The sequence below is a fragment of the Mustela nivalis genome (genome assembly GCF_964662115.1).
Source record: "Mustela nivalis genome assembly, chromosome: 9".
In the NCBI taxonomy this organism is placed as follows: Eukaryota; Metazoa; Chordata; class Mammalia; order Carnivora; family Mustelidae; genus Mustela; species Mustela nivalis.
Window position 1 is genome coordinate 16,439,670 of NC_139028.1, and position 22,106 is coordinate 16,461,775.

General features: G+C 39.0%; 1 protein-coding gene across 10 annotated transcripts in view; it reads left to right on the forward strand.

The window, feature by feature from the left end:
* Positions 1-22,106, forward strand: part of LOC309841419 (carotenoid-cleaving dioxygenase, mitochondrial) — a 107,705-nt gene that overhangs the window by 64,068 nt on the left and 21,531 nt on the right. For 3 of the 10 annotated variants that reach the window (XM_082684349.1, XM_082684351.1, XM_082684348.1), the window contains one exon: positions 12,332-12,536. In XM_082684349.1, the coding sequence (XP_082540475.1) occupies positions 12,346-12,536 (191 nt within the window). In that variant the 5' untranslated portion in view covers positions 12,332-12,345. Of the gene's footprint in view, positions 1-1,263; positions 1,336-1,469; positions 1,493-3,128; positions 3,208-3,985; positions 4,098-4,185; positions 4,242-5,037; positions 5,773-8,291; positions 8,439-12,331; positions 12,537-22,106 lie in introns of those variants that run through there. The other 7 variants (XM_082684343.1, XM_082684342.1, XM_082684345.1 and 4 more) reach the window with 7 other exon arrangements.

Here is a 22,106-nt window from a genome sequence, read left to right on the forward strand (position 1 = left end):
ATGGACTATAAAGAGTAATGATAATGATAATAATCCAGAAGAGATAAACACTGTGTGGGTAACTTTATATTTTGCCAAGTAAAAGCATTAAGTATCTTAAAAATCTTTATATTTTTATTTCATGAATGACCACTTAAACACCCCCCCCCAAAAAATCAAGAAGTACATAATACCAGAGTAAAGGACAATTCTTTCAAGCAGATGGTATGGCTTTATGAAAAATTTGTTACTTTTCCCCCTCATTTTATACACATGGTAAAAATTTCAACACAGATTGTTAACAGTCCTTAAACAGTGACTGGGATCCTATAAAGACTGTCAATAATAATTCCCTAATTATTTAGTGTAGTCTTATTAAGTGATTTATATATCACAATATTAGCAAATCAAGTTAAACTGAGTACCTATTTTCTGGGAACTTACTTAAAACGAATGACTTTCTCACAAGGAGCAAAAAAATAAACATACACACCGAAGTCTTTATGTCAACTAACATTGAGATAAACCAAAGGGAAAAAACCTTGTTGACTATAGTTTGCTAAGGTGCAAGAGTGTACACCTGAAATTTATGGACGATGTTATTGACCTTTGTTTTATGAGGTGATATTTTTTTCCTTCCACATCAACTAACTGTGCATAACCTTAGAATGTCTGAAATTGCAGGTCAAAGTCGCCACATGAAAGCACTGCGAAGTATGTGAGCCATGTATGTTAGAAAGTATTTTTTAAAAGCTGCCAATTAAGGTGACTAAACCTATTGACATCAGGAAAGGAATCTTCCAGAAGGGTGTGATTCTTAAAGTGTGGTTGCATCAGAGAAGAAAGAGGCGAAGGAATGGATGACTGGGTCTAGAAGTTTCGAGCCAGGAGAACTCTGGCTTCCTTCAAACTTCCTTCAAACAAGCCATCTGGAATATTTATAGTTTTATTTGAGTAGTAGTGTCGGGTGTCGCATTTTGTGTTCCTTTACTGACATTGCCATTGGGTGGGACACACCCCACCCAGCCTCGTTTAGGCAATGCTTTTTTTTTTTTTTTCCTGAGAGACTAGTCTCAGATTTTCCCTATCTTCTCCACACACTTGGAGGCAAGGAGAGATGTCTGTGTCAGAGGTAACAAGTCCAGGGGAACAGCGGGAGATGAAGGGAAGAAAGCCACCCCTCTGCGAAATGCCAGAGGGCTCTTGGCTGGGCGCAGGGAGCCTGCGCAGCACCTCACGTGATTCACGTGACTCACGCGCTGACTGCTGGGAGTCCGTGGAGACTGCGCACTCGAGTGCGGGAACCCGGTATCTTCATTCCCGCGCTTTCGCTGAGGAGGAAGGTCACGGCGCCATGTAGTAGACTGGGCTTGGGGTGGGGCTGGAGGGATGCGTGCACTTTGGAGTGAGAAACCGGGCAGTGAGAGGATAGACGCTTCCTCTCAGGGATGTTAGTGGGGGATTAAATAAAAGTAGGGAGGAAAAGACAGCGGGGAGGGAAGTGAGAAAAAAGGTAGGTGAAATGGCCCCGGGGGCCCACTAGGCGTTGAGAAGAAAGAGAAGACTAGGCGAAAGAAGTTGCGTAAGGTGCAGGGTCATTGCTTTGTAAAGTCTAGGTCACCAGGGCATTGGATTGCATGGCCGAGGTTGGTGTCTGCGAATGGGGTGTCCCAGGAGGAGCCGTAGCCTCTTGACCAAGCCTGGGTTCAGCGGGGGAGCCTGATTTTATGACAGAAAAAAATGAGTTTATTTTTGCAGAAACAGAGTTCCCTAACTATAGAAGTTTTCATTTGCTATACACGCACATTCTGTTACTCTGAGAGAGGAGAGAAGAGGTGTACAGGGAAAACGGAAGAGAAAAAGGGGAAGGGAGAAGAGAACAGCTCTCAACGTTGGCTTGCTTCTCTTTTGGAACTTCCCAAGGCAAAGCGAGCAGACGGTGTGCGTATAGCGTTTTTCTGCATGCTGCTATTACAGCACTTACATGCTGGAAACGCACTGACAGCGATGTAGGAGCACTGCGGGGGATTTCTTTCTTTTTTTTTTTTTTTTAATATTTTATTTATTTATTTGACAGACAGAGATCACAAGCAGGCAGACAGGTAGGCAGAGAGAGGGAGAGAAGAAGCAGGCTCCCTGCAGAGCAGACAGCCCGATGTGGGACTCGATCCCAGGACCCTGAGATCAGGACCTGAGCCGAAGGCAGCGGCTTAACCCACTGAGCCACCCAGGCGCTCCTGCGGGGAATTTCTTATTTGCAATTTGTTGTTGCTATCATTCTGTCTTACTTATATGAACGTATGACTAATCAGTTTCACTACAGTTAACCAGGTCGTCATAGTTTCTGCAAACAAAACAAAACAAACAAACAAAAAAACACACAAACAAACCAAACCAAAAAACAAAGTAAATTAATAAATGAGTATAGATTGGGCTCCTCATCGTTTAAGACATGAGGGCTGTCCCCTTGTAGGTTTCTACTTTTTTTTCTTTGTTTAAACGTAATCTTTCAGATTCCTAGGGAAATGATTTTCAAAGTTGATGGGAGAGTAATTTAAGAGTAAAATTTGATGCTATATTAAGGTAGGATAGGGGAGTGGAAACTCAGACATGAAATCTTGGTTCTAGTCTGGCTCAGTTTTACTTGTTTGAACCTGATCAACGATCTCTGCCTCTGTTTTCACATCTGTGAAAAATGACATTGAATTAGATAAACTATACGATATATTTTAACATTAATGTTTTTTGAAAGTAGAGGAATCTTAAATTCTGGAACAGGCACAAGTGCCCAAGAGACTAGTTTGGCTGAGGGAGTAGATGGAAATCAGGAACAGTAGGCCCCAGGTGATGTAGGACTTTGGGTGGCCATACCATGGAAATTGAACTCGTTCTGGAGCAGTGAATAGTGGGAAGGTTTTTGAGTTAAGGTAATAGGGTAATCAATTTTGAAAGATTGCCCAAACAGCAGTTGATAGGATGGAATAAGGCAGTGAGAAAGTGAGTAGGTCAGATACGTGAGAGATAATGCGAGCCTAAAAGAACAATGAGAGCCTGAAATAAATTGGTGGGACTGGAAAGAACGGGAAAGACTCAAAAAAGCTGTAGCATGGAGTTTGTACTTATATTTGGCATTCCTCTAAACCTTGCAGCTCTTGCCTCCAGAATATGATGACAAGTCACATTTTAAAACCTGATACTCGAAATTGCAAGAGACCGAGAGAACTGGAGGTAATCCATATGCTCCTGGAGCCTTAATCTTCGGTTTTATTTTTTATACTTATCAATTTTTTTCCTACTTAAGAAAATACTGTGGATGAATGAAATTTAATGTTTTCATATTCCTGAAGTGGGATTGTCCCAGCGGGAACTATGTTGACTCCATCCTTTTTTTCACTAAATAGTATAGGCCTTCAAGAAACTATTGGGAGATGGAATTTCTTTGTTGTAATTCATGAGGGAGAAACAGAAATGACTTCATGATTATATGAAACATAGGATTTTAAGTAATTATTTTGCTCTAAAAAGTAGGATACTTAGGTACTATAGTTGCTGATATTTTAAAATTTAGAGTGCTGCATTCTGCCCTTCTTCACTACTCCATCTGTTTGCATTTGGGACATTATTTGCTTCCTTTTAAAGATTATGTTATCTTGCAAAGTTTTGCAAGCATTTGGCTATTGTCTAAATGAAAGTTTTACTGTGTTGCTATGGAAACTTCTGCTGGTTCAAGATACAGGAAACTTTTTCATCAAGGAATTAATATATTCAAAGTCTAATGTAAAACCGGAGCAAAATTTAGTATGTTCGACAAGGTGCTTGTTAGGCCTAAAAGTTTTCTTGATAATAAAATTTCAAATGACTCATTAGGACATGAATGCATATAATTTCTAGCATGTTTGCTTTTTTCCTGAAAGATGTTTTATTTGCTTTTTTGGGGGACAGAATACATATTTCCTAAGGATCTTCTTGACTATTTATCTGTTTTTTTTTTACTTTCTTCTATTAGCCTCAAATGCCAGATAGTCCGCAACTGTCCTCTCTCGGAAAGTCAGATTCCTCTCTCTTGGAAAGCTCTGGACTGTTTTATAAAGATGAATCCCTGGAGAAGGATTTGAATGGTGATATATAAAATGCATATATTTCTAAATACTGATTTTATAATACAGAAAGTTTATAGTTCATAACTTAGTAATTTTTTTTGAACAGATATGAGCAAGGAAATTAATCTAATGTTGTCTGCATATGCAAAGATCTTAAGGCAAGTACTTATAGCATATACTCTTGAGTCTTTCTCTTAGAAATAATGTTTTTCTGGAAACTCCATAATGAGAAGTTTAGTTCAGTGGCTGCAAACCAATCCAGTAATTGTAATTTCAGAGTTTTTTATTCCTCCTTAGTTTTTTATAATAAATTAGTTGGTTATTTTCAAAGAATAACCCCAACTTTTACATGAAACATCCTTTGTTTTGTTATTACCAGAGCTAAAGACTAAGCTGGATGTATTTTGGTCTCTAATTAGATGATCTAACATTTAACATTTGATGAAAAAACTTATTTGAGAAAAATGCCATTTATTGAAGTTAATGCTAATAAGAGTGATATTAAAGATAAATATATTTATGAAATATTTAAATATTATGTCTATATTTGAAGACTGAGTTTAATATTTTATTGGCCTGAGATTATCATGTTTATAAGATGTTTTTTTGTTTTGTTTTTTAAAGTTTTTTTTTTTTTTTTTAACTACTGGACAATCATTGTGTTTGGATGATGGCTTATGTGGTTGCTAAAATAATGTATATAGTTTAATATTAGAATTACAATGTATTATAAGATACATAGTCTGCAGTGTCAGGAGACTGAATAGTCAAAAATATTTACATGACTAATTTAACTTTTACTGAAGACTTTCTAAGTTAATGAAGCTTTTTGATGTGCAAAGCTATTTAAATGAAGTAGCTGACAAGTATAACATAATAAAGAACATCACTGTGATAGTGTCACTAGACATTCTAACTATTTAGTTTAATGTAAAACTTTTTTTTCCTCATTAGTGAGAGAGCAGCAGTAGATGCATCTTATATTGACGAGCTAGATGGACTCTTCAAAGAAGCCAATACTATTGAAAACTTTCTAATACAAAAAAGAGAGCTCCTGAGACAGAGGTTTACAGTGATTGCAAACACACTGCACAGATAAAATTGTGTACTTAAAATAAGCCGAGAATTTAAGCCCATTGTTGTTGTATTAAAAGAATGACATTTATGCTCTGAAAGCTCTCTAGTTGTTAAAGAAAATGTGTGCCTTAAACATAGAAGGGGAGAGTCCTTGAATTTCTTTTCTAGATTTAAAAGGGGCTTTAGACTGGACATTAATATGAAGTATGTAGCTTTTTTTTGAGGGTTAAATATTGGCATATTTCATAAAAGTGTGAAGTATTTTAATTAGATATGGATTCTTTTTTTTCCTTAAACTTACTAGCCTTTCTTAAAATCCCAAAAGAAGACTCAGTGAGTTAATTTGATAATATTTAACAATATTGCACTTTTTCTTTTAGAATACTCTGTCTAAATATCAGATACTTATGGAGATAGTTTTAAAATGTTTTTCATGTCGGTATTATAAAAAAACTAAAACCTTAAGGTAATTTGTCCAGTTTCACAATATGTAATAAAATATGACTAAGGTATTGCTATTTAATGTTACCATTTGATTATTTTCACTATTAGTTATTCTATATGACTAATAAAAATTCTTGGTTTAAAATTATTTTCTTGTGGTAAAAGTGATAAAATAAAAATGAGAAATTACTAACCAGAACCTTACATGAGTTGGCTTTTTTACATATCAACCGTTATCAGTGATGAAGTTAATAAATTATATTTAGAGCCTTAGCATTTGTGTGGCATGGGACAAAAATTAGTGATCCAGAAGTAAAAAGATTGCCTTAACAGCAAGGTAACCTTGGTGAGTCATTTCAAACCCATTATAAATGGAATAAATTGAATTTCAATTAGAGGATCTCTAAAACTCATCTAACTTAAAAAAAAAAAATCTTCTAAAAAAAAGTTGGAAGGTACTGCTATGATTTTATTGAAGAATTTTAATATGTTGTATAATTCTATTAGATGTGATAGATAACTATATTAATCAGGTTTTTAAAAATCACAGCACACATTTTTCAATCATATAAATGATTAAATCTATTTTATGTATGTTTTACCAATATAAGCAATCACAGATTTGTACATATTTACAAATGGTATATCAGGGAATTTGGTATTTCTTTGGTGTATAGCATATTTGCCTTGCTACCTTCTAAATGTTAAAATCTCATTTGATAAATAAAACAGCAATCAGATTACTATTTTAAAGCATATATACCACATTACATAATTACTCAAGAAAAGATTGAAAACATTAAAATAAAATATTAACTAAAAATACTGGTTAAGTGGAAAAAATAGGTTTGCAGAGGGATATGCTAATGATGCAGGGTAGGTTGGAGGTCAATGAAGTAACTATTAGTATTGGAGTTTTAAAATACTAAATGTAAACAGAAGACTATATTTGAGTTTATATGACATGTCTCCTGGAGTTCGAGTTATTCTGTTAACTGACAGAATTTTTTAGTGTTCTAAATACAAAGATGTCTCTACTGACATACCATAATTCAGTGTTCCTGAGTTTTTTTTCTAAACACTTACTAACTAATGAGAAAGACAAGGCTAACATTATTTCAGAGTGCTTTTCATAATGTGCTTGTTATATCTTGATGGTGTCACCATTGTTCAATATGTTCTTTCCTATGCTGGTTCAGAGAATTGATTTGATCATTTCATTTGGTATGATTAAGACTAGGGAACTGATTTTTAGTCACAATGTGTTTACTGGTCAGAACAGCTACATCCTAGGCTAAAAGTTCTTGAAAGCCGGTAAGACTGATTTTTTATCAAATTTTGATGTCTTTGGTACCATCCACACAAACAATAATTATCTCTGAATAATTAACAACTGCAGATACGCTATTGCCCTTTAATTTACACTTCTAATACTCGTTTCAATAAAATTTCACAAGTTTATAAATTATTTCTCGCTGTTAACCAATAAAAATAGATATTGAATGTCTTTGTACATCAATATCTGCTAGGCACTATGGGGAATACAGAATAGTTTAAGGTACTCTTTGTTCTCCCTCTGACAGTTGTCAACACTCCTTTCTCGAAATATACTTACATTTATTTGCTAGGAAGACATGATAGGTAAACATTAAAAGTGTGTCTGTGCAGTGCTAGTTAACTCCTTTTGGTGGAAGTTACTAGAAGAGTTTGCAAAGGGGTCAGAGAGGTAGTGAAATGGGTTTTTTTTTTTTTAAGATTTTATTTTATTTATTTGACAGAGATCACTAGTAGGCAGAGAGGCAGAGAGAGAGGAGGAAGCAGGCTCCCTGCTGAGCAGAGAGCCCGATGCGGGACTCAATCCCAGGACCCTGAGATCATGACCTGAGCTGAAGGCAGCGGCTTAACCCACTGAGCCACCCAGGCGCCCCATGAAATGGGTTTTTGATAAGGAAAGAGGGAGGATATTTCAGACAGGAGAAAGTTTGTTAAAATGGCACTGAAGAACAAAAATACATGCTATGTTAGATAAGATTTTTCCTGAGCTGAGAATTCACAAAGGACAATAGTGCATTATCTAAACTGCTGGAGAGCAGGGACTGGATCTTGTTTCCTTCTATTCTTAATTTGTAGCACAGTATTTGATGTATTGGTGCTCAGAAGCGTTTGTCAAATGAAAAAAATATACATGATTATATGTTTATTAAGGGCATACCTTCACAGAGCCCTATTCGTACTATGTTGTCAGAAACTGTTTTGTAAATTATATAAATGCAAAAGAAAAGGAGGGATGAAATGCTAGAAAGCAGAGGGGCAAAGATGGATAGGTAGGTGTGGCCACATCGTAGAGTCCTTTGTTGATAGACTACAATTGGACTTTATTCTGTAAGAAAAGAGATGTGACTCTTTCAGAGGCGAGAGGTGGCATAATGAAACTGAGCCATGGATCAAGGCACTTAATTGTACTGTGAGAAGAGGTTTGAAAGAAGAAAGTTTAGGAAGGGAGACCACTATTGGTGGTCCAGTTTCAGAATTTCAAACGGCTACTTATCATAGGTAGGTAATTGGGATACTTCTGGAAATGCGGCCAACCGGGAGAGATTGCAGGTTCTGGAAGCCCTGTCCCTTGTCTGCCCTCCCTGGCTTCCTCCCCCATTCCCTCCTATTCTGTCAGTGAGCCAAGGACAGCCCAGGAAGTTAACTGGGAGGTTTTGGAAATCACAGGATCTGGTGCTGCTTAATTCAATACCAGAATGTTTTTTCAGACCTTTCTCCGTTTTGTCAGCAATCTTTCTACTATTGCAGTGGGCTTTCTTTCTGTGGTAGTACACTGGATCCCAGGTAGGGGATTTGCCTCCTCCTCCTCCCCTTCTTCTTCTTAGCAGCTCAGGATTTTAATTCTGTGCCTCTTTCTGAAGAGTACTGGGGCTTCTAAGCTTTTCACCGTAGCAGATACAGGCAGCAACACCACAGAGCTGAGAGTTAAGGAAGAATGAGTCAAGATTTGTTCACCTGTCAGGGAAGCAGTCTTGTATTTATATATTTTGTATAACATATGGGGCAGGATTCAGGGTGTAGGGATTCTCTTGGATCTGCAATAGGAAGAATAGTCACTATTTAGAATCTTCTCAATTGAAAATCACTGCTACATGTCCTAATGTAAATGTTTGGTTCCTCTGGTTGCATTCTTGGGGACTGCCTTAAATTCTTAAATTCTGGGGTTTTTTGGTTTTATAGCTTTCTATTATAGCTACTATTATTACATGGCTTTATTTCTTGAAATTGGCTGATGTTGAGCTATCAAAAATCCTACCAATATGCACTATAAACTTTAAAATTCTATAATTCAATAATTTAGTGCTTGCAGTATGCAAGGTGGTGTTTTAGGTACTGGAGTGGGAGTAGAAATAAGTGACCCTTTACTCAAGGAGTACCAGTAGTAGAGGTTATAAATTGTATTCATCTTTATTGCACAAAAGAGAGGAAGAGGAGTGCCATAACAGAGCTGAAATAGGTGCTGTGTGAGTTCAGAATAAGGAGAATCAGGTCTTGCTATAGGAAATGGGAATGTTGTGTTTAAGAAGTGGGTGATGTGGACACTGGATCGTGAGTGATCTTGAAGGATGAGTAGGGTAAGTGAATTTCACCTGGAGAGATGGGAAAAATCTTAGATGAAGAGAAGGATATAATTATGATGAAGAGGAGAGAATGGGGAGTAGTTTAGTTTGGCTGGAATGGAAGGCATTAGTGAGGGGGAACCTGGACAGGTAAGCTGGTGTGAGATTGTACAGTGTCTTCAGTGCCTGGCCAAGCAGTTTAGACTTTACCTGGTAGACAGTGAGGAGTCATTTGTGAAAGCTTTTGGAGGATTATTTGATAACAGTCAGATCTGTACTTAGGAAGATTAATTTAGTAGCAGTGCTTCCCAACTTTTTTCACATGATAGCACACATAGAAAATGATAATATTTTTACCTCGATGGGATCTGGAGCTCTGTGTGCTATTTAGGGCTAGAAGCAATTGGCTTGTGGCCTCTAGCCATCTCATGGGATAAAGGAATCAAGAGGCCTAACCATTTGGAGGCTCCCATAGTAGATAACTTCCCTGTTTTCTCCTTTTAATTAAGAGATTTTGATAATATCATCTAAGAGGTTGTGTGGGCCTTAATTAGGTCAGTAGAAAGCGCATGACTGATGGGTAGGAGAAGTTGAAGCACTGATGCTGAGGAGGACAGAAGGAAAATTGGGGGAGCTGCCCAGGTGGTGTGGACTAGTACAAATCTTTACAAAGGATTTGCCCAAGGCACCCTTGTAAACTTCGGAGCCTTAGTAATTTATACTGGCCCCCCTATATCATCCTTGTAGCATTCTGTTCCTGGCCCTGTCTAGATAGTCAGAATTTAACCACTTAGTGAATGTGAGGAGACAGTGAAGAAGAGGAACTCAAGGCCCACAGAGATTTTGAAGCTAGGTGATTTAGCAGGTGGGAAAAGTGGATTTGGAAAGGTGAAAATGAACAGTTATCATTTGACATGTTGAAGAAGTACTTGATGAAATTAAGGGACTAGATGAGACTACCAAGGAGGGTGTGCTGAGATTATAATGAGTCCGGGTTCAAGGTCAGGCTCAGGAGGTGATAAGGGGAAGAGGAGCCAATTAAGGGAGTTAACATTTAGAAATTATCTACTAACATATTTAGTTATGACAACAAACATAAATGGGAAGTATTATCCTTCTTTCATCACCATTACCACCATTGTCATTGAAAAACTCGAGGATAAGAGTGATTAGTAACTTACCAAGGTTGTCACCTAATAAGTGAAGCAAACAGAGGGAGCAAGGAAGTTAGACAAGTGCAATGTTTTCAGGAACCAAGAATAGAAAGGGGTTTAAGGAGGTATAGATCACAATATCAAGTACCGTGGAAATTTTGAAGAATATATAAAAAACTGCTAATAACATGCTATGAAGTACGGTACATATAGACATGTAAGTTTTTTCTAAAACGTGTTTTAAATTCATGAATCTCTATTCAGACAAATGTCCAATCAGGGTATTCAATTTAATTCTACTAAAGTGAGAAGACTAAAATAACTGACCTCATGGTATTTATTTTAATGTAAAAGGAGAGTGAGATGAATATGCATAATATAAATAAAAGTAGTAAGATAAGGGTTTCGAAGCATCCTCTTTATACCCTTAATATTGTGGTTCTCAAATTTTCATATGCCTAAGAATGCTTGCTTGCTTTATCCCAAAAATTCTGATTAGGTCCAGGTGGAGTCCATAAATCTGCATTTTAACATTAATACCACGTATTTTTGTTCCAAGTAGTCCTCAGACCGTACTTAGAGAAACAGTGCTCAAACTAGACACTGATTACAGTATAACCGGTCTGTCTATATGGTCATTTACATCAGGTTTGAATACTTTTTATCCCTGAATAAATAATTTGAAGGAAGATGATACTACATCTTGTTGATCATTAACAGCTATGTAAATAATGATAGCTAACATTTTTGAGCATTTACTATGTTCTAAAAACCTTACATAACCTATTTGTTATTTATAACCTTAGAAATAATAAGAATTATTTTTATCCTCACCTCAGAAAGGAGGAAACAGAGCCCAGAGAGGTTGCCTTGCTCAAGGCTATTTATTTGAAAAATGGCAGATCAGGATTTGAAACCAAGCAGTTTGGCCCCCGGCAGAATCGGGGACAGTACTCTTATTAAATATTACACTACATTTCCTCATAAAGGAGGTAGCATTTAAGATAGAATTTGAACAATAGTAGCATTCCTTAGGGATAGATTAGTCAATTTTATTTGGGAAAGCAGGAAATATTTGGGTTTGACTGAATTGTTAGTAGAAGGAATCATGTACTCTAAACTGAATTTTATAAAGATTTGAAAGAAATGAGATAATATAACATTGTAAAATATTTTGCTAAAGTAATGCAAATCTCACTTCTTCAGAGGAATACTGTCTCTCTGTGTGTTAGTTTTCTAGTTTAGACTCAATATTACCGTTAAGATTTTATGAAATAAAAGCACTAATTAACTTCATATCTGACCACCCCTCTGTGTTAGGCAACACTGCCTTGTGAACACCAAATAAATATGAAATAAAAAGGATAATTTTCAGCTTCTTATATAATAATGATTTTTTTCTTCCTGTGGCTTTTTGAACTTAAGGTAATTTCAGACCAGGTATTACTGTATAATTCAGTTCATGACACCCTTCTGAAAATGCCATGCAAGTTCATGCATATGTCATTAAAATGGAAGAAATTGAATTACATCCTACTAAATTCTCATATAAGTTGCTCTGAAATCTTTGGCATCCCATTCTGGTTAACATAATTAGGATAGTGATGAACAGTGGTCATTTTTTATCATTACAATGAGGTTGCTTTTAGCACATCTAAGGTTAATATGGAGATTCAGTCTTTTGAAAAGAGGAGCATTGTTCAACCAGGAGAAATGATAATAATACATTCCCGAGTTAATTCTTAGGCAGATTTATACAGCAAGAATACAAAAAAAGGGGATTGTTGAAGTTCAAAAATGGAGAACCAGAGAGGTGACAGTTTGAGAATGAGGAAGGAGAGGAATTTGGAGGCTATATTTGGTGTTGGGTTTACTTTTCCCTTACCAGTAGGTAAGAGTATTGTTTATGGAGAAACAGATATCTTATACAATTTTTTCTGTGCTCTTGATTTCCTCTTCACAGTTTTGAAAAGATACATGGAGGGTACCGATCAGAAAAAGGCAGCGGTCGGTAAGCGAGAGGGGCTTCCGTGTATTGCACCGCTGCTAACCACGGTGGAGGAGACACCACAGGTGGTCTCTGCTCAAGTCCGAGGACATTTTCCCAAGTGGCTCAGTGGCAGTCTACTTCGAATTGGGCCTGGGAAATTCGAGTTTGGGAAGGACAAGTAAGTCTTGATTTTGGAGAACGATTTCGATTTTTTAGCATGGCTGGTTCTGTGGAATAGGCATTAAATCTGTTTTCTCTCTAAGGCTAACATTGTTACGGGTCCCTTTGATTACAAGTGAAAAAAAATGTAGTTTACAGGAAAAAAAAATAGAGAGAGACTTAATTCTGGGGGGAAAAAAAAGTCCTGACTTTTCTGCTTTGCAGAATATTATGGATTTGTCATCCTCTGTGGGCTTGTGCCGAAAGGGAAGGGTCAGGAACGGTCCGTATGGCTACTGAGCCCTGTTTCACCACAGGTTCCTGAAGGAAGAAGCAATGTCTTCACCTCACACACCTCCCCAACCCAGTGCTCCCCAGACACGATGGCTCTTGCGGTTCCTTAAACTGGACACATTTGTTTTCGCTCAGGGTCTTGGCATCGGCTCTCGTCTATCTTCCCAAGTCTGATTCTTCTCATTCAGATATCAGCTCGAGTCTCACGTCCTTTGAGCCACCCTTGATCCCCAAATCTAAAAATGCTATTATTAATTATAGTACATGTTGGGGCACCTGCATGGCTCAGTCAGTTGAGCATCTTGAGTCCTGGTTTCTTGGTGTCGGCTCAGGCCATGATTTAAGGATCCTGAGACCGAGCCCACTGATGGGCTTGGCACTCAGCTCAGAGTCTGTTTGTCCCCCTCCCTCTACTCCTCCCTTTGCTTGTGTGCTCTCTCTCTCAAATAAATAAATAAAATATTTTTAAAAAATGGTATTACCTCGGGAGCCTGGGTGGCTCAGTGGGTTAGGCATCTGCCTTTGGATCGGGTCGTGATCCCAGGGTCCTGGGATCGAGCCCCGCATCAGGCTCTCTGCTCCTCGGGGAGCCTGTCTCCACCTCTCTCTCTGCCTGCCTCTCTGCCTACTTGTGATCTCTGTCTGTCAAATAAATAAAATCTTAAAAAAAAAAGTGGTATTACCTCTTTTAATTCTCTGCATAGCACTATCAAATGCCTAGTATTTGTTTGTTTATTGACCATGTTCCTCCAGTAGAATATAAGTTCCATGTAAGCAGAGAATTTTTCCTGTTCACCCTAAATCCCTAATATCCAGGGGGTGACCTGCTCTTAAATAGCTCTCAATAAATACATGTAAATAAATGAAAACACCAATAATTCTTAAGTATATTATTTCTCTGTACATTTAGTTAGGGACATGAAGTGATGTAAAGAAACCCCTATGGTAGGAAAGGAATCATCTTTGTTTTAAACAGTTTTGAATATTAAAACTTTTTCCCATTTTAAAAGTTTTTTCTTGTATAAAACTTTCTGAAATACAGAACAGAGCGGAGGGAAATGTGGACCACATCCTCTGTTAGCACTTTGGTGTATTTCCTGCTAGTCTTTGCCCCATTTTATAGATTGGTTTTAAATAATTACAATCATATTGTATGTAGAGTTTTAAAATTTAAGTATAATTGACATAACATTATATTAGTTTCAGGTCTACAACATAATGATTTGATGTTTTTATGTGTTGTGAAATGGTTACCATAGTAAGTCTAGTTAACACCTAGACTTAACTAGGTGTTAAGTCTAGGTGTTAACTAGGTAGTTAAAAATTTTTTTTTCTTGTGATGAGGACTTTTAAGATTTATTCTCTTAATAACTTTCAAATATGCAATATAGTATTATTGACTATAGTCACCATGCTGTATATTACATTCCCATTACTTTTATTTATATTTGTACCTTTTGATGTCTTTCACACATTTCAGCTACCCTTACCCTCCCCTCCTCCCATATTTTGCAATGGGAGGAGTATCTGTTTATCTGTGAACTTGGGCTTTTTTGTTTTTTGTTTGGTTTTGTTTTGTTTTTTTGAAGATTCTGTATATAAATGAGATTAAATGCTTTTGGAGTTAGTGTTTCTCTTTTCTTCAGATAAATACCCAGAAGTAGAATTAATGGATCATGTGATAATTCTGTTTTTAATTTTTTGAGGAACCTCCAATACTGTTTTCCACGTGGCTGCACCAATTTGCATTCCCACTGACAGTGCATGAGAGTTCTCTTTTCTCAACATCCTCACCACCTTTTGCTATTTTTCATTTCTCTGATACCACCCATCCTATCTACTAACTGTGAGGTGCTATCTCATTATGGTTTTGATTTGCATTTCCATCGTGATTAGTGACGTTGAACACCTTTTCATGTGCCTCTTAGACATCTGGAGGTCTTCTTTGGGAAAATGTCTATTCAGATCTTCTGCCCATTTTTCAATTAGAGTTTATTTTATTTTTTATTTTTAAAAGATTTTATTTATTTATTTGATAGGGAGATAGGGATTTAGAGAGCACAGAAGAGGGAATGGCATGCAGAGGGAGAGTAGGCTCCCCGCTGAGCAAGGAGGCAGGTGTGGGATTTGATCCCAGGACCCTGGGATCATGACCTGAGCCAAAGGCAGAAGCTTAACTGACTGAGCCACCCAGGTGCCCCAGACAGGTGTTTTTTTGTTTGTTTGTTTTTTTCTTCTGTTGAGTTGTACACTTTCTTTATGTTTTGGATATTAACTGATTTTCTTTTTGCTCTGATTTAAAAAACTTTCACACTATCATAAGCCTTTTAATCCATGTTGCTATGAAATCTGAATGACCATCATTTTTAATTTTTAATGGCTGAATGGGAAGGTGGTTTGGAGGCAGAGAAAAAGAAGGTGAATAAGCTGGCCTATAGATCCCCCTGGCCCTAATCAGCATAGTTGTGCTTTTTTCTACTTAGGTATCTGTATTCGATGCAAGTTATAATTTGAAAAAAGATTGTAAGGCAAAAAAGGGAGAGGAGCAAGAGAAAAATGAAACTACCCATCCAGCCCTGAGAGAGTAACAGCCTCTTGCAAAAGCATAAGGTCTTTCATCTGCTGCTGAAGTAGCTCTAGTAAATTTTAAAACCAAGCAGCAGAGCTACTGAGGGCCTAGGCTTGCACTATAGGCCTCTTTAAAGATAAACATCTTCGTGGGGGAAGTGGTGGTGTGGTTGGTCCCCGTGAATGTCTGCTTTGTACTTTAAATCCATTTCTTCTGAGCCAGCAGTAGGCATTTACAGCAGCAACAGGGTCTGGCTATTCCCTTGGGTGTGAGGTAGAGGTGTCTTCAGGTCAAAGAGGGGGTCTGGTTTAGTGCTGGGCTCCCAAGATCAGATTTCTTGGGTGGGTGGGGTCCTAAAGCCAGGGCACTGCAACCTGCGAATGAGAGTAGCCCCACTCCGTCCTGAGTCTCTGGTCCCTACTGTGATGCCATTCAGGAGTCTCTGTCTCCTGCAGACAGAGCAGCAACATGACAAAGGCCCTTCTTCAATCAAAAATATTTTATCAGTGATTTCATCCATGATATCGATGAATCCGTGTTTATCGGTTTTTTAAATGACATAATCTGGGTAGAATAGGAACTGTCCTCAGCATTTTATTTTATTTTGTTTTGTTTTATTTTATTTTAAAGATTTTATTTACTTGACAGAGAGACAACGAGAGAGGGAAGACAAACAGGGGAGTGGGAGAGGAAGAAACAGGGCTCCTGCTGAGCAGGGAGCCTGCTGCGTGGCTCAGTCCCAGGACCCTGAGATCACCACCTGAGCCGAAGGCAGGCATTTAATGACTGAGCCATCCAGGCACCCCTGTCCTCACCAATTGAAAACTTACAGCTCTCCCAGACGACTGCAGTATCCGTAAAGAAGGTGGTCTAGCCTCCCATCCTCTCTGTGGTGACTGTCCCCCCTGTGCCACTACAGCAAGGCCACATTCTGGAACTTGTGCCCCAGAGTCATCCAGCCCTTGACATCCTGAACTCTGAGACTCTGCTCTCTGCTCAAAACCCCCATGTCCTCACTCCTCCATTCCATCAAACTTACTTCCAGCCTCTTCAGGCTCTCCCTTCCTGTATCTTCTCTGTGCTCTCAGTTTATCAGCGCTCCCACCGCCTTCCCCGCCTCCTGCGCCCTGGGATCCCTGGCCCCCTCCGACCGCTGCTGGTCCTGCATGAGCCCATCCCTGCTTCCCTGCCCCGCAGTTCCAGAGGAGACCTGCAACCTTGCTCGTGGATCAAGTGAAAAAATATGGTTTACAGCCCTGGCTGAGTCCTTGGTGTCGCCAGGGCCCATTTATTTATTTAGCATCCCGCAGTGTCCCTAGAGTGTCCTTTCCCAAAGCCTCCATCATCTGTTTATCCCTCTCATTGTCAACAGGCATGCCGGACGACTTCAGTAGTGAAGAAGGGCAGTTGGATGTGCCCTCCTTGCCACTGCCGTGGTTAGCAGTTAGATCAGGACTTGACCTTTACTGTCCTGCTTATACCCTCTGGTCTTTATCCCCCATTGTTCCTGGAGCCCTTCTTTCCAGTTTATCTCTTAACTCAGACAAGACCCGGTGGGTATAAACTGCAACTCTACCCCTGGAGCAATAACCGCCCAGACTGCCCAGACCAGTTTGAGTTTAACCCCTGACTCCTGCCTGCACAGATAGACCATGCATGGAGTGACCCAGGGAACGACTGAGAGTTACCTTCACCTCATTATAGCGCTAAAATCTCTGCCCAGGGAAGAGCACAACACATGTCTAGGCACATGACCTTAAGGTGCATGTGTGAACTTATGCCCCGCCCCCCGCACCATGGCAGGGCTCCTCTTTTCTTTCTTTCTTTTCTTTTCTTTTCTTTCTTTCTTTTTTTTTTTTTTTTAAGATTTTTATTTATTTGACAGAGAAGGAACACAAGCAGGGGGAGTGGGAGAGGGAGAAGTAGGTTTCCCATTGCGCAGGGAGCCTGATGCAGGGCTCCACCTGAGGACCCGGGATCATGACCTGAGTGCAAGGCAGACCCTTAACGACTGAGCCACCCAGGCGCCCTGGGCTCCTCTTTCTGAATACTCATCCTAACCCTAAGTAAAAAGAACACATCCTCCCTTGCTCAGGGAGTTGCAGCTTTGGAAATTGCTCTCTGGGATCTCCTTGGCTGCTACAAATAAAGTTTTCTTTGTATGACAGTTCCACCTGGTGTAATTTCTGTATGTGAAATTTGATCCTCACCGAGGATCAAATGACGTTAGTTCACTTGCACCTTTTCCCCACCTCCAAACTTCTCCACAAAAGGACCTTCAGTGGCGCCTGGTTGGGCTCCCTGCTCAGCAGGAAGCCTGCTTTTCCCTCTCCCGCTCTGCCTGCTTGTGCTCCCTCTCTTGCCATCTCTCTGTCAAATAAATAAATCAAATCTTTAAAAAAAAAAGTGCCTTCTCCTGCCTCCTCATGAGCAGAGGAGGAAGTGGCCCTCGTCTTCTCCTCTGAAACTTGCCACATCATTCACACCCTCCCCTTGTGTCTGTTTCTCTCACCTACCCTTCATCTTGGCCTCCAGATGTCCTCTCTTCCTAGAAAACCCTGGCTCCCTGTTTCACCTCCCCTCCAGCTAATATCCATTCTCCTCTCACTGCCTCTGTTTACCTGCTTCCTGGTGTCTTCTGGGTTAGCTGCCCTCTGACTTTTAATCCATCACTCTACAGTATCTGTTCTCAAAAAGGTCACCAAAACATGTTAATTATTAAATGAAATGGGCTTTCCAGTCCTTAGCCTGACTTTTTGACAGTGTTTGACTTTACCGACCACTCGTCTTAAAATTCTGTCATCCTCGGATTCCCAAACTTTCTCCTGATTCTTTTTCTATCCATCCGATCGCCTATTCTAATTATTTTTAAATTATTTATTTATTTACTTTTTAAGGAATCAAGAGTTGCATGCTCTCCTGACTGAGCTGGCCAGGTGCCCCAATAATTTTAGTTTTTGCTGATTTCATTATATTTAGACTAAGATGGAGTAGTTTCAAATCCCCCCCCCTTTTTTTTGCCATTTATCAATGCTGTGGTCTTCAGCAAGTTTTTCCATAAGAAATGTGGCTAATAATACAGATTTAATGATTGGGTATGAGAATTAAAGGAGATAATGCATAAAAACTGCCTCATTCAATGGCTGACAAGAATTGGCAGTCAAGGGGCACCTGGGTGGCTCAGTGGGTTAGAGCCTCTGCCTTCAGCTCAGGTCATGATCCCAGGGTCCTGGGATTGAGCCCTGCATCGGGGGTCTCTGCTCAGTGGGGAGCCTGCTTCCCCCTTTCTCTCTGCTTGCCTCTCTGCCTGCTTGTGATCTCTGTCTGTCAAATAAATAAATAAAATCTTAAAAAAAAAAAAAGAATTGGCAGTCAGGACATTTTTATTTTCTTCTTTTCCTTCAGTGACCTCTCTCCCAACTCCCTTTTCTACCAAATTACTTTTTTAGTTCACCTTACTTTTTGGGGGTGTTGTAAGATCCCAGGATTTGGGGCTCAGCACTGAATTCAAATCCCATTCCTACCTCTTAACCAGCCCTGTGACCCTGGGCATGTTTTTGCTCTCAAAACTTGGTTTCCACATCTATAAAATGGGAATAGTAGTTCCTTACAGGATCAGTGTGTATGTGTGTGCAATGGGTACAGGTAGTAAGCACTCAGTAGATGGTAGTTACTGTCTTATTTGCACCTGGCCTATACCTGTTACCCACAGATACCCTCAAACAGGCCTCTCCCACCCAGCCCCCATCTTTTGTGCTCTAGCCCCTGTATTTTGCCAAATGGCTGTAGAACATCTTCACTCTAGTGTAAAGAGTAAAGAGTCTGATAGCTCAGACTCTTCAAAACTGAACTATGTGGGGGGTGCCTGGGTAGCTCAGTTGGTTAAGCGACTGCCTTCGGCTCAGGTCATGATCCTGGAGTCCCGGGTTTGAGTCCACATCAGACTCCCTGCTCAGCAGGAAGTCGCTTCTCCCGCTGACCTCTCTCCTCTCATGCTCTTTGCCTCTCAAATAAATAAAATATTAAAAAAAAAAAACTGAACTATGTGCTCTTCACATATTCTCTATCTCAGTGAAAGCAAGTCTTTCCCTCAGATACAGCTTTTTGTTTCTTCTCTTTTTGTCACTGCTTTTATCCCATCAGCCACCTGCCTTGTTTCTGGAATTTGTCCTTCTCTAATTATACCGCTTCAGTTCAGGTCCTTATAATCTCTCACCTGAATTATTGCCTGGTCTCCTCATTGGTTCTCTGAATCTGAATGCTCCTCGTTCTATCCCGTGTTCTACTGTGTGTCCAGAGTGACCTTTCTAGGATGCAGGTCTCACTGTTGTACCCTCCTGTTTCAAAACTCCATACATTGCCATTGAAGGTCTTTGAGCTTTAAGTCTATGTGCGGATAGGTCTTGTGCTGACCTATTTCTCCACCATCATCACCGGCCACTGAAGGCTCTGCCCACACGCGAATTTGTCGCTGCTGTTCCTCCTGGATACCATACGCCTTCACTGCTCACTCTTCCCTCCCTCCCTTCCTCCCTCCTTGCCTTCCTCCCTTCCTCCTTCTTTGTTTTGTTTTGTTTTTTCTTTTCTTTCCCTCCCTCTCTTCCAGTTCCTTCATTCCCTTCCTTCTCTCTCTCCCTCGCTTCCTTTCTCTGTTTACTTCTGTCTTTCTCTCCTTTTACCTCCTTCTTTCTTTTCTTTCTTTCTTTCTTCACCACCTCTCTCTAGGATGCCTTTTTCCCCTTCTCCAACTGGCAGACATCCTTAGGGAACCAGACAAATGTCTCCTTTCCTCTAGACCCTTCCCTGATCCCCACACCCTTCCATCCTGTTGCTCCTTCTGTGCACGGATAGTATTTTTTAATGTTTGTCTGTTGTCTCAGAGAACAACTTTATGACACAGTTATGTGCCTGTAAGCCCTGGTCTTGGCACAAGCCAGCAGAATGTAGGGGCTCAAGAAAAGTTGGTTGGTTTGAGTAAATGAATACCTGAAATTATAGGGTCTAGAAGGATCTTATGAGATGGAATCTAACAAGTTGAAGATCATTAAAGGTATATGTAGAGGAAGAGAAATTCTACACACACAAGGATGAAAGTAATGTGGTTTAACAGCAAAATGTGTTAAAAATCACTTAGGGGTTTTGGTTGACAACTCTGTGAGCCAACAATATTAGGTGGTAACCAAAAAAAAAAGAAAAGAACATGAAGTTTCTTAAATGAAGAAACTGAGTGTCTGCTATTACACCTGGAGTATCATGTTTGTGACTGTGTTTTGTGGTTTTAGAGGTATTTAGATTAGAACAGCAACAATTATTGAAATTACTTTCTTTTTAGTGTTTTTTGGAAAAAAAACCAAACAAACCCAAATAGAGAAACCACTAGCTAACACAGTCAAGAAGAAAAAGGGAAGAGGCACAAAGGTACAAAATAAGAAATGGCAGGGGAAAGGAAATCATCGAAACAGACAAAAATCTACAGGACACTTTAGGCCTTCCAGCATATACATTTGAGAGCTTTGTGAAATGCGTGGTTTCCTGGGAAAACAAAGATAACCAATTGATAGAGATAGCAGGTGTGAACAGAGCAATTTCCATAGAGGAAAAAGAGATACTTAGTAAGTATCCATCTCTCAAAAAAAGCATCAGGCCCAGATTTCTTTACAGAGAAATGCTACCAAGCCTTCCAATATCAAATAGTCCCTGTGCTCTATACATTATTAAAGAGAGTTGAAAACGAAGGGAAACTTTTCACTTCTTTTTATGAAACAGGTATAATATTGACTATCTCCACATGATACAGTACAGAAAACTATTACTTATTCATAATGTTTATATATACCCATGAAAAAATATATATAGTGCTGATATAAGACAAATATTTTATTAACAAATAGAATTCAACCCTATGTAAAAATATAATTCACTATAAGTCAAAGTAAGTGCATTATTTGGAAATCCATTAATATCATATACCATATTAGTAGGGTTTAGAATAAATAATCATAGGATTATCTCCATAAATGGTGACAAAACTTTTGTCAGAATTCAACATCCATTCTTCGTGAAAATATTCAAGGAAATAGGACTTGATGGATACTTTCTTAACATGATTTTATATATATATACACATACACATACACTTATGCACATATAAGTATATATGTATGTGTATACACACATAAATGTATGCATATATGATGTATGTATATAAAATATGTGTGTACATGTGTGTGTGTATATATATATATATATATACACACATGTTGTGTTTTTATGTAGGTGTATGTATATCTATACACATAATGTATTTTCTTTTTTTTTTTTTTTTTAAAGATTTTTATTTATTTATCAGAGAGAGAGAAGGGGAGAGAGCAAGCACAGGCAGACAGAGAGGCAGGCAGAGGCAGAGGGAGAAGCAGGCTCCCTGCCGAGCAAGGAGCCCGATGTGGGACTCGATCCCAGGACGCTGGGATCATGACCTGAGCCGAAGGCAGCTGCTTAACCAACTGAGCCACCCAGGCGTCCCCACATAATGTATTTTCATCTTAGTCTTAAAACCAGTAATATTAGGAAAGACTATGAGTATTTTCTTTAATACAGGAACAAGCAGAAAATAACCACTGTTCCACTGCTTTTCAACCAGATGTAACCATACAGTTAGACTAAAGGAATTGATTAGAGGCACAAGGATTAGTAGAGTAAAACTATCTTGGTTTGCAGATGATATCT